General features: G+C 39.3%; 1 protein-coding gene across 1 annotated transcript; it reads left to right on the top strand.

The window, feature by feature from the left end:
- The first annotated feature begins 3218 nt into the window (after nucleotides 1–3218).
- LOC127456243 (SLIT and NTRK-like protein 3) lies at nucleotides 3219–9631 on the top strand. The gene is made up of 3 exons (XM_051724637.1): nucleotides 3219–4027; nucleotides 4340–4416; nucleotides 5322–9631. Exon 3 carries the CDS (start codon nucleotides 5371–5373, stop codon nucleotides 7984–7986), a length of 2616 nt encoding a protein of 871 aa, XP_051580597.1. The 5' UTR covers nucleotides 3219–4027; nucleotides 4340–4416; nucleotides 5322–5370; the 3' UTR covers nucleotides 7987–9631.
- The last annotated feature ends 2034 nt before the right edge of the window (nucleotides 9632–11665 follow it).

Below are 11665 nucleotides of genomic sequence, written 5' to 3'. Positions count from 1 at the left end.
CTTGGTCAACCATTTTGGAGATTTCTGTCTTTTCCCATTCAAGTCATTAGGAGCTGTGCTTTTATGCTGCTTGTATACATAGAACATATATGCCTGGAAGTGTTCCCAAAATGGCCACAGAGTGAACTGACTTCCCTTGATCGGGACTTTGGAATGTTTGTGTAAGTTCAAAATATATCTTTATAATTTATTCTACTGTATAATGCTATAAAGACATGTAAAATGGCTAATTATGGTCTGAGAGATTGGGCCACTTGACAGAACTGTCACTTGCATGTCACATTCCTCGATCATATGTGGTTTTTATGCTTTGCAAACATAAACATTTGTGATATTGAACATTGTTGTTTAATTGCCGATTTAAATATGTCACCAAGTTAGCAATATCTTGCTGACTAACATACTGTAGATGAGGTTTTGGTGAAATAGCATCAGTTAGAATGAGTTGAAAATGATAAAAAAAATCAGTAATGTTTTGCGCTATGTCATAATTTTCCAGCAAAAGCATGTTTATGAACTTATCAACCTGGTATAATGCAAGTTATAACAATTAGTACGAGATGGCAAAATTGTAAGAAATCATTTGTACAAGTTGACTCGTTCTTGAAGTTGAAACGAACAAAAGAACGTTTAAACCCAACCCAACCTAAACACTAAAAAAGGCTACAATTTGATACCTGTTTTGTAGCAATTTCAAATTCTGTTTGCTGATTGGTTGGTCCCTACAGCAATAAAAGTCGTACGATAGAGCATCTTGCGATTTTGCCATCTCGTACGAATTATTACGTGTTGTCATGAGACTGTGTTGGAATTTCAGTTACATACAGTAGCTGTATAGTTCCATTTGTTATTGCAACAGAATTTTATATTCTGTATATTTTATTAACAGATTAAACATTATTGACTGACACTTTTACCGCGGCTACACACCAAACACATGATGCGCAAAACCTTCCCTTGTAACCCCCCTTCTTGCTATTTCTCCACTTGCCCTTTCTTTCTCCCTCTCCTCTTATAGACAGTCCATCTTATGCCATTGCTATAGTGATGGATAGTGACCAGCCAATCAGAAAAGGCCTCTAGGTGGAGCTTGTTTATGTTGGGTCTGTATGGTGAGCTTAGAGTTTCCCATTGACAATATACAGTTATTGGGTCCTGTTTGATACATAGTTTTTTTAATAGGTTTGGGACACCTGACCTTGTAGCTGTCATTTAAAGAAACATTTGCTTGTTCACTCTTCTTTCTTGATAGTGCAAAAAGTATTAGGCCACATTTAAAAATGTATGGATTTCAGTGCATTAGATGACAAAATATTAAACTAAGTGGCTTCTGCAAATAAATATTTCAAACGTTACTTTTTGAGCCATTTTTGCAATTACTTTTAAACAGCTGTTCCAAAATCCCACTTTTGGTTTGACAACCAGTAACTGACAGCCAGTATTATATATAAAACATAAGTGAACCAGGTGAAAGTCAGACCTTATGTCCCTTGAGTGACATAATGGTACAGAACACTTAGGTGACTGTATCTTATTAGTTCTGAGTAATTGAGGCCTTGGAGAGGGGTTGGGAAACCTAAGAACAGAGAAACACACGTCACAATCACACATACTTCAAGTGAAAAATCTGAAGTCTATACATCAGATACAAAAAATAAATAAAAAAAGTAATGGAACAATAATTGAGTTTTGAGAGTAGGAACCATCAGATCCCTGAAGATCCACACACTGGTTTCGTTTTACAGTCCATTTTCCAACATTAAAAAAAAATAAATAAATAAAAAATAAATAAATAAATGGAAAAAAGTCAATACTTTATGTACTAGGACATATTGTACAAGGTGATTACAAAGTCATAATCCTGAATCAACAGAAACTTGGGATATCAGTAAGAGATGGTGGAAACCTGGAATCACTCAATTTCAGCACCATGGACAGGGAATGTGCATATGTTTACTATGTTTGGACGTGTGTTGGGTTGAAAATTATACCTTAATCTCAGCCCAGTAACCATGTTAGCAAGTATCCCATACAGAAATCTAATATAAGGCAATATATGTGAAACACAAACATAATATGCATGTTCATGAATGATTTTCACTGTTAAAATAGTCACATGCTTGTACATATACGCAACATATATTTCCCCAAATAACAGTGGAAAATATACTGTAGGAAATATCACTGACATCCGGTTTTGGTATATAATATCAGTAACAGTCTTTCCTATCAGATGTTATGAGTCAAGAACATGCTCATGTTGATCCTATTGTCTATTCAGAGGATTGTCAGGAACGTTTGGGGAAGTTATCATCTATAATTCAGTTTTGTGCCAGTTACAGGACAGATGTTGAGTGAGAATACAACAGGGAAATAAAATAGCAATAAAAACCCCATTTCAGAAAGTTACCAGAAGTACGTGTCACAGATGTTGTGATGATACGTAATAACCAAAAATGATAGTAATGATAGTTATAGCTGTTATTATCATCATCATTATCCTTCATTTTCATCGTCCTTGAATTTTTTTTAATTAAGCATGACTCGTGGAAATTACAGTAATATATCATAATGAAAATCCAGCGTGAATTTGTTTAAACATATACGGACAATAAGTCATAAACATTAACATTAGCTAGATAAATGATTTGCAGATCTTAGTTTATCATTTGAAAAAGTACGTTACGAATATATAGACCTAAATATATGTGTATCAAAGTTTCGCGATATTTCAGACTATTTTAATGTACATGAAGGATCTAATTAGCATTATATAAGGTATATAAGGTAATGTACTGTATAATATGTGCCAGTGTTATTAATTTAAGATATTATATAGTGTTACCCATACGATCTCCCTCATTTCGATCATGAAAATGAAGGTACTCTAGCCTTTCCAGTGCCTACGCGCAGAGCTCTGTTGCCCGCTGCAGGCAGGGCGCGGGAAGACAAGACGCGGGAAAGCAGGGCGCGGGAAGCGCGCGGAGCTTCACACAGGAGAACGCAACGGATGACTTTATCTCAGCAGTCGTTACAGCAGAAAAAAAAAAAAAAAAAACGATCGAAATAAATACAACGCAAGTGGGAGAAGGAGAGAGAGAGAGAGAGAGAGAGAGAGAGAGAGAGAGAGAGAGAGAGAGAGAGAGAGAGAGAGAGAGAGAGTATTTGTTGGTTAGCTAGTTTTTGTCCTTTTTTTTTTTTTTTTTTTGTCAAGTATAGTCCCGGACACTCATTCCAACGGTTTAATTGAAACTTTACAGCGAATTAAAGACAGAAAACAAAATACAATTAACACAAAGGAGTTTAACGGAGACTCAAAGTATCAGAGGAGTTAACTGATGGTCGAGAACTTGAATAAGCCGTGACTTTTGATCGCTGCGTGCTCTTGAAAACGAGGAGAGATGCGGGGATCGTCCAAAAACAAAACGTTACATCGCTGATGAAAGAGAGAGAGAGAGAGAGAGAGAGAGAGAGAGAGAGAGAGAGAGAGCACGGACTCGCGCGCGCGCTCCCTGTACGGCACTCGACGCGCTAAACCGCTCGTGCCTCCTCCATCCCAACCCTCTCCGCCAACAGCACCGACGCCAACGCTGTCTCTCCAGTCTCTGCCCTCTCCCTCCCCGCTCGCTTTTCTTAAAGCTCATTTCCTTGACGATCTGAAGCTTTTTTTCCAGCACGATGAGAGATGCCAGCAGCGCAGCAGCGGGACGAGCAGAACCGAGCCGCTCCGAACGGAACTGAGCTGCAGTTTTCTCTCAGGCTTCAGGACTGAGCTGAACCTGCACCATAAACCAACCTATACTAAATAATAATACTAATACTAATAATAATAATAATAATAATAAAAAGGATTTCATTCAAATCACGTCTTCATCTTCTCTTTTCTTCTTGGTCTGAGAGAGAGAGAGAGAGTGAGAGAAAGAGAGAGAGAGAGAAGGGGAAAAAAAAGCACAGCAGACGGAGGTGGAGAGGGAGAGATCCAACAGTCTTTAAACTCGTGATATTTCGGATGCTCTAGTGAAGAAAGGTGAGTTTTCTGCAAATACATTTACAGAGGTTCTCATACTTTGGGAGGTGACTTGGTTGAACAGCATAATCTCTATATTTAATCAAATGATGCATTGATTTGTTTCTGGTGTAACTGCGCAGACACTGCTGTACAAATTACACTCAGCAACGTTCAGCGAACACATTATAGCGAAAATATCTTAAATGCAAGTTTACTATTAAGTTTTAATTATACACTTTACCGCAAAGTGGGATGGAGATGTAATACTTGTGCTTAAAATGTGGAGATTTGATACTGCTTTTCATTCCAGTGCATGTCTGTTATTTTCAGGCAGCAATCGGAGGCAGCCAGGGACCACCCTTCTCCAAACCCATTGGAGATGTAAAGTTGGACACCACTAAAACCGAGTAGGTGTCCACTACCTTGACGCTTAGGAATGGAAGGACATTGGAATTGATTGCTAAAGCCAAGGCAACCAAAAAGGGTGGGAGGAAAGCAATACAAAGTGTGCTATTCATGGAAAAATGCGGGGACTTTTACCCATCTCTTCTGGATAATAGACGAAGATCTTTTCTAGAGCTGTGTGTCCTTTTATTCATTTCGAGAGCCCAGAAGCAAAGAGATTCACATTAATTTTCTAATAAGCAGAGTGTGGCACACTCAGCAGCATTTGGCTTCGAGTTTCTCCACTGATCTGCTGATAACACGCAACTGTGATCTGCACTAATTAAGTGTGTTCAGACTGTAGAAAGCAAATAACCTCCGTTATGCATTAAAGGTCTAATTGGCGTTTTGGCGACAATCTTTCTGGGATACACCTGTCATCGGGTTTTGAAATGTTTTGAGCAGATACTGTCATCGTTTTTTATTTTGTTATTCTATTAAAATTTTAATTATCGATCTAATGCTTTTAAGGTTGACATGAACATGGAATGGATTGGTTATCCAAATTTAACTGAAGTGTGGCCAAATGTCCCCTTTCCTGCGCCGTATGTGTGACCGATGTGGTGAGACTTAAAAACAGGCTGTTTTATATTTTCTAATGATAGTCAAGTGCATTAAACAGCTTAGATGTGCTTTTATTTAATGCAGTCCTTGAAAACATCAGTGACGCTTATCTTCATGAGTCCTGTATTTAGGTATTTGGGAGATGTCAAACCCAAGATAATGCACAATCTCAGTCGTAAACATGCCAGATGTGGAGAGAGGAGGTGTCTGTGTTTGTCGTATGATTTATTGTGCACAATGCCACAGTTGTGCGCTCTCTGAGGCTTCTCATCTCTCACACTATGTTTACTCTGTTTTGTTGCAGTGCTGTGAAGTGGCTCTCAGCCTTAACTTCATCAGGACTCTGAGGAAGGATGCTGTGGTTTACCCTGCTAAGCACAATAGCTTTAGGATGGACTACGCCAATCCCTCTGTTGGATGAGTCAGAGGAAATAGATGAGCCTTGCTTTGACCCTTGCTACTGTGAAGTCAAGGAGGGTTATTTCCACATCCACTGCGACAGCAAAGGATTTACAAATGTCAGCCAGATCTCACAGACGTGGATGAGACCCTTTAAGCTCAATCTGCAAAGGAACTCCATGCGCAAGCTGTATTTTAACAGCTTTTTGCACCTCAACAATGCCGTGTCGCTCAATCTGGGAAACAATGCGCTGCAGGACATACATGTGGGCGCGTTCAATGGCCTGAGCATTTTGAAAAAGCTATTTCTTCATGAGAATAAGCTAGAGGTGTTCAGGAATGACACTTTTATGGGACTGGAGAGCCTCGAGTATCTCCAGGCGGATTACAACGTCATCAAGAGAATAGAGAGCGGGGCGTTTCGGAACCTGCACAAACTCAGAGTACTTATTTTGAATGACAATCTGATACCCGTTCTACCCAATTTATTATTCAGGTCTGTGTCACTGACGCACCTTGACTTGCGTGGCAACCGCTTAAAAATTCTACCCTATAAAGGGACGTTGGAATACATCGGTCGCAACTTGATGGAGATTCAGTTCGAGGAAAATCCGTGGAACTGTGTGTGTGACATCGTTCAGCTCAAAACGTGGCTGGAGCGCATCCCATACACGGCTCTAGTGGGTGACATCACGTGTGAATACCCCTTTCATTTACACGGCAAGGACCTTCGTGAGATCAAAAGGAGTGAACTCTGTCCTTTACTCTCTGAAGCGGAGCTGGAGGCCAAACATGGCATTCCCAGATTACCGTTTAATAATGAAAATGCCTGGCCCACCAAGCCTTCATCTATGTTATCATCTTTTCATAACACAGCCTCCTCGGTGGAGTACAGAGAGAGACATGTAAAGCCAACTAAGCGGCCCAGACCCACAAAAACACCACCCACTCCTCGTAGTATTTACCCAGGGCTGAATCAGCCTCCCATTGCTGCCTATCAGACCAGACCCCCTATACCAATCATTTGCCCGACAGGGTGTATATGCAATTTACACATCAATGACTTGGGCCTCACCGTCAATTGTAAAGAGAAAGGCTTCCACAACATTTCTGAGCTGTTACCACGTCCACTCAATGCCAAGAAACTGTATTTAAGTGGGAATCTGATACAGAAAATTTATAGATCTGATTTTTGGAACTTCTCCAGTTTGGATTTATTGCACTTGGGTAATAATCGGATATCATACGTTCAAGAAGGCGCCTTTATGAACCTACCTAATTTGAAAAGTTTATACTTGAATGGCAACGACATCGAACGGCTCACTCCAGGCATGTTTCGTGGTCTGCAAGCACTTAGTTACCTGTACTTCGAATACAACGTCATTCGAGAGATCCAACCTGCCGCGTTCAGCCTAATGCCGAACCTGCAGTTGGTTTTTCTCAATGACAACCTGCTGCGCACCCTGCCTGTGGATGCCTTCGCTGGCACTTCCCTGGCCAGGCTCAACCTGCGCAACAACTACTTCCTGTACCTGCCTGTGAGCGGCGTACTGGAACATCTTCACTCCATTGTTCAAATCGACCTGCACCAGAACCCATGGGACTGCTCTTGCGACATCATCCCGCTCAAGCAGTGGATTGAAAAGCTCAGCTCTGTCATTGTCGTGGGGGAAGTGACCTGCAAGACCCCAGATTTTGCTCTTAGTAAAGATCTGCGCACCCTGGAGGTGGAGGTCATCTGCCCTGAGATGAAATTAACAGCGTCCTCTCCTGTTTTACCCAATGATATGACAGCAACCAGTGGTTCTGAGATAGGATATGCGCCAGCAACAGGAGCCGTCCCACTCTCTGTGCTGATTCTCAGCCTGTTGATCCTCTTCATCTCGGCTGTCTTTGTGGCCGCCAGTCTGTTTGCATTTGTTCTACGGAGACGAAAGAAGCTTCCCTTCAGGAGGCGGCAGGAAGTTGATCTTACGGGCATTCAGATGCAATGCAAGATCTTCGAGGAAAGACAGACCGCATCGCCTGAAAAACCACCTGGTCACGTTTATGACTACATCCCTCATCCGGTTACTCAGATGTGCAACAATCCCATTTACAAACCACGAGAGGGAGAGATTGAGGGCAGGCAGTTTGCAGAAACCAAGGAAAATAACAGTAATTATCGAACTCTTTTGGAAAAAGAGAAGGAATGGACTATGGCTGTGTCCAGTTCCCAGCTCAACACCATAGTCACCGTCAATCAGTCTGGTGACATGGCTGGCTTTCACGAGAATGGAGTGCTTTGCCCTACCATGATTGACAGCCAGAGACCAACCCCAACGGTGGGTTTTGTAGACTGCCTATACGGCACTGTACCCAAATTAAAGGACATGCACGTTGCACACGCACACCCCCCCGGAATGCAATACCCTGATTTACAGCAAGATGCCAGATTAAAAGAAACATTACTTTTTACTGCGGGGAAAGGGTTCCCCGAGCAAACCCAAAGTGAATACCTCGAGTTAAGGGCCAAACTTCAAACCAAGCCAGATTACCTTGAAGTCTTGGAGAAATCGTATAGATTCTAATTGAATTTAAAAGAATATACTTTTTCACAACCCCTCACCCTTCTTCACCCAAGCCCACAATGATTAAGTATAAAAAAAGAAGCATGGCAAAATTATACAGTATGTATCACACACACATTTCCCCCAAGTCACTTTGGAGGAAAGGCCATACTCAGATTTTCAATGAAGTGCCTTTTTTTCAGAGTAGCCAGCAATGTTACCACCCATTATTTTTGTATGGAACAGATTTGTCATTGAGCCACTGGAGTGTAATCATCAAAATATGATTAAAAGAAGCCTTCACTTGCTGAGGTTTACGACGCTCTTGCGAGGATGCACACTTGCCCTGGCACAGTTTGTAGAATATTTGCAGTTTGCTGCATGCATTCAACTGCAGAGGAGGGCGTTGATGAAAAACTTCACCTGCTATAGAGATACAGCGACATATTAGCTGTTCAGTGGTCTATTTAATTTTATATAACAAAAGATGACAGAACTCTATCTCAAGGACGCATCCAAGGATCAGTATTTGTGAATATATAAAGACATTTCAAGATTTTATGGAGTTCAACGCACTTTCTTAAGAAAAACGCCTCTGGATATTATCACTAACGGCTTTTTAGGAAGCACTTTTAATGTTTTCTCTCTCTTACGAAGATTTGACAAAGTTAAAAATGTGCATATATTTATTCTGTAATTTCAGTGAAAGATTCAATTGTAAAGGTAATGTTAAATCAATGTATAGTGATTATGCGTCTGGTATAGCCTTCTTAATAAAAATACGAAGTCTAACATCAACTAAAAATGGTACCAATGCATACTGTTTGTGAGAAATAGATTTCACATAGTGGTATGCTGCTTTTAATAACTTTTCCTTTTTCTTTTTTTTTTTTTTTTTTTTTTTTACATTTTAAGACAAATTATAAAATGCCCATTAATGCTCATTTCACTGCTGCTAGAGTCAGATACTCCTGTCTGCATGTGCCATTGATGGGTATGAACAAGAAAAGAGATCTGGTTTTGGATTAGTTATTAATCATTCTGTAAGGTATGTTTTTACACCCGCCCATATCTGTTGACTGCATTACACAGCTTTTGAGATTGAGGATGTACATTTATGCTGTCACTTTTACAAGTGTCCACAAGAGGGAGAAAGAGAGACAGCCTCACATCAAAGATCTTACTAATAAAATCTCAATTTAGTGGCATTTCTATAGAATTATGCTTGTGTGTGTGTGTGGTGTGTGTTTGGGGATAATTTCACATATTGTGTTTGTGCATCACTCTAGTGAAATATGTTCGTACTAGAAAATTATCTATTCAACAAAAACATATTTTCTACTCTCCTTTAAAAACAAAGATGGCTATTTTTTCAAACCAAATATAATGTCTGCCAGTGTTATGTTTAAGTTCAACCCATAACATTAAATAAAAACATAGTTCATCTACAATTGGTCACAAATAATCTTCCTGAGGGTGTCAAGGATACATAAAAGCATTTGCTTGTTTGTTATCGTTCAGTTGGTTTAAGTAGCTTCAAATTTGTATGTTTAATACCAACCAATATTTTTATTCATTTCTCCCCTCATTCACCATTTACCTGGCCTGTTTTGTCAGTTTTTCAATAAATTCTGCTTGTTTCATGGTTAACTGAACTCCCTTTTGTACAAATCTTTTTCACATCAATAATGTTTTTAAACAGTGCCATTATACATTTTCTGTCAGAAAAATGTTGTGTGTTGTAACAAAAACTATTGATGTGCCAGTCTTTGTTTATTTCAAGTTATGATGAGTGGATGTATAGGTCCACCGTGGAGATATAGGTATACAGGATGTGCAGTGTTCTCTAAAGTGGCTTTTATCTGTGATGAAGTACAGCTCAGGGGACAGTAATGTCCTTAGTGACAATGTCACCTTGCTGTGGATTATGTCAATGTTGTCCTTGTCTCTATATTTCAACATAATGATCTCATATTTTTATTTTGAATTTATTTTAATTTTTTTTATTTTTATTTTTTTTTTTTTTTGCTAAAGGGCAGATAACCTAATGATGTATGATGCTGGTATCAACAGAGTTCATATATATATATATATATAAAGAATGATGTTCCTAAGAGCTGACCTGGGTAAAATAGGTTATAAAAGTCATTCTCGTCTCAGCTAAAAATGTGATTTCCTAAACTTTGTTAGAACTTATTTACCTTACTTGTCCACTCGGAAGGAACAGATGTACTATTTGAGTGACTTCGGTAGAGTACAGACCATATTGCAACCTTAGTTACATTTCAGACCCAGATCAAATTTGCCACTTTGTCTTTGAATTTGCAGGCTTTTGCTGAAGAAAGGTACAGCAATTTTTCTTTTTCTGTGCAATGTTATCGACCATTATTGTGTGTAACTGTTGTGTTTGTTTGTAGTCTCCCCCCCACCATATCTTGCCTTTCATTCTTTCTCCTGAGGTTAATCTTGTGTTGTTAGATTTGTGCTTGCTAAATGATCAGTTGGCTGGTTAGGGTTTATGTAATCTATTCTTGACTTATGTCAACAGACTGTAGCTCGTTTGTAGTATCGAATGATTTTCTACATCAGTGTCATCATTTTGTTTGTGGCATTGTCCTGATGAACCATCGACATAGGTGTCGTCTTTGCAGTCTGTGGCTTGTTTGTTTCTTGTTGTGATCTTTGTTGTGGGGGTTGTGATGGATCTCCCAATCTGCATTTCACTCAGTTTCTTCCTCCTATTGATGACTTGTTCTTGGGCTTTTCAAAGGGCTTAATTAGCTAAAAACAATCAAAACCCGAGGAGGTGGATTGAGGGGGAAAATTAAAAAGGAAACAGAGAGAAGAAATAAAGAGAGTTGAATTCAAACTGCCAGGTTTGCAGTGTAGCATGTAGACTTACAGCATCTGATGAACAGGTCACCTGGAATGTACCAAAAATTTTATTCTGAGAGTCGCTGAGTTGTTGGAGAAAGTGGGGATATTGCTGGCCCTTCAATCAATAGGCAACATGCAAGTGTAATAGGGTTAGTATCACTTAGCTTTTATGTACAGTGGCCCCTAAAAGTATTTGGACAATTAAAACACACCTAAAAATGTCTGAATGACATTGCAAAATATCAAACCAATTTGCATCTGCAAATAAATGATGCTCAACCTCTTCTCAGAACTAACTTCACTTTTCAGAGTCATTTTCCATAACTTTTAACAAGCTATTCCCAAGGCGATTTTTAGTAGTGGTATGATTCCCCTCAAGTTCACATAGGTGAACTAGCAGAGATATAGGGCCCTAAGATTCCCGTGTTGTGGAAAACACTGATGGAACTGAGGAATCCAGTCATAAAAACAGAATTATAATGTCATGGAATTTGATATATTTGGGATGAAATTAATGTAGAAATGCACAATAAATTAAAGTAGTGATATATCCTAGTGTGATGATTAAACACAAAAGGCTGAGATTTAATTAAAAAAATAGCCTATACAGTCTTCATGAACTGTGTACTTCAACAGTAAATGAATGTGAGAAGCCACTTCTATTCAGTAACCATATGATTAACATCATGTGTTCTCTCTCTGTATGTATAAATAACAAAGAGCAGAGCACTTTATTCACTGTGAAGTGCATAGCACATGCAGACTATATATTTATATCATTAAATCAAAGCCTTTTGTGGTTATTAGCCCATATGGCGAGCCG

Source organism: Myxocyprinus asiaticus, chromosome 18 (genome assembly GCF_019703515.2).
Source record: "Myxocyprinus asiaticus isolate MX2 ecotype Aquarium Trade chromosome 18, UBuf_Myxa_2, whole genome shotgun sequence".
NCBI lineage: Eukaryota > Metazoa > Chordata > Actinopteri > Cypriniformes > Catostomidae > Myxocyprinus > Myxocyprinus asiaticus.
The sequence above is the reverse complement of the archived record's forward strand: the minus strand, read 5'-3'. Positions and strand labels throughout refer to the sequence as shown.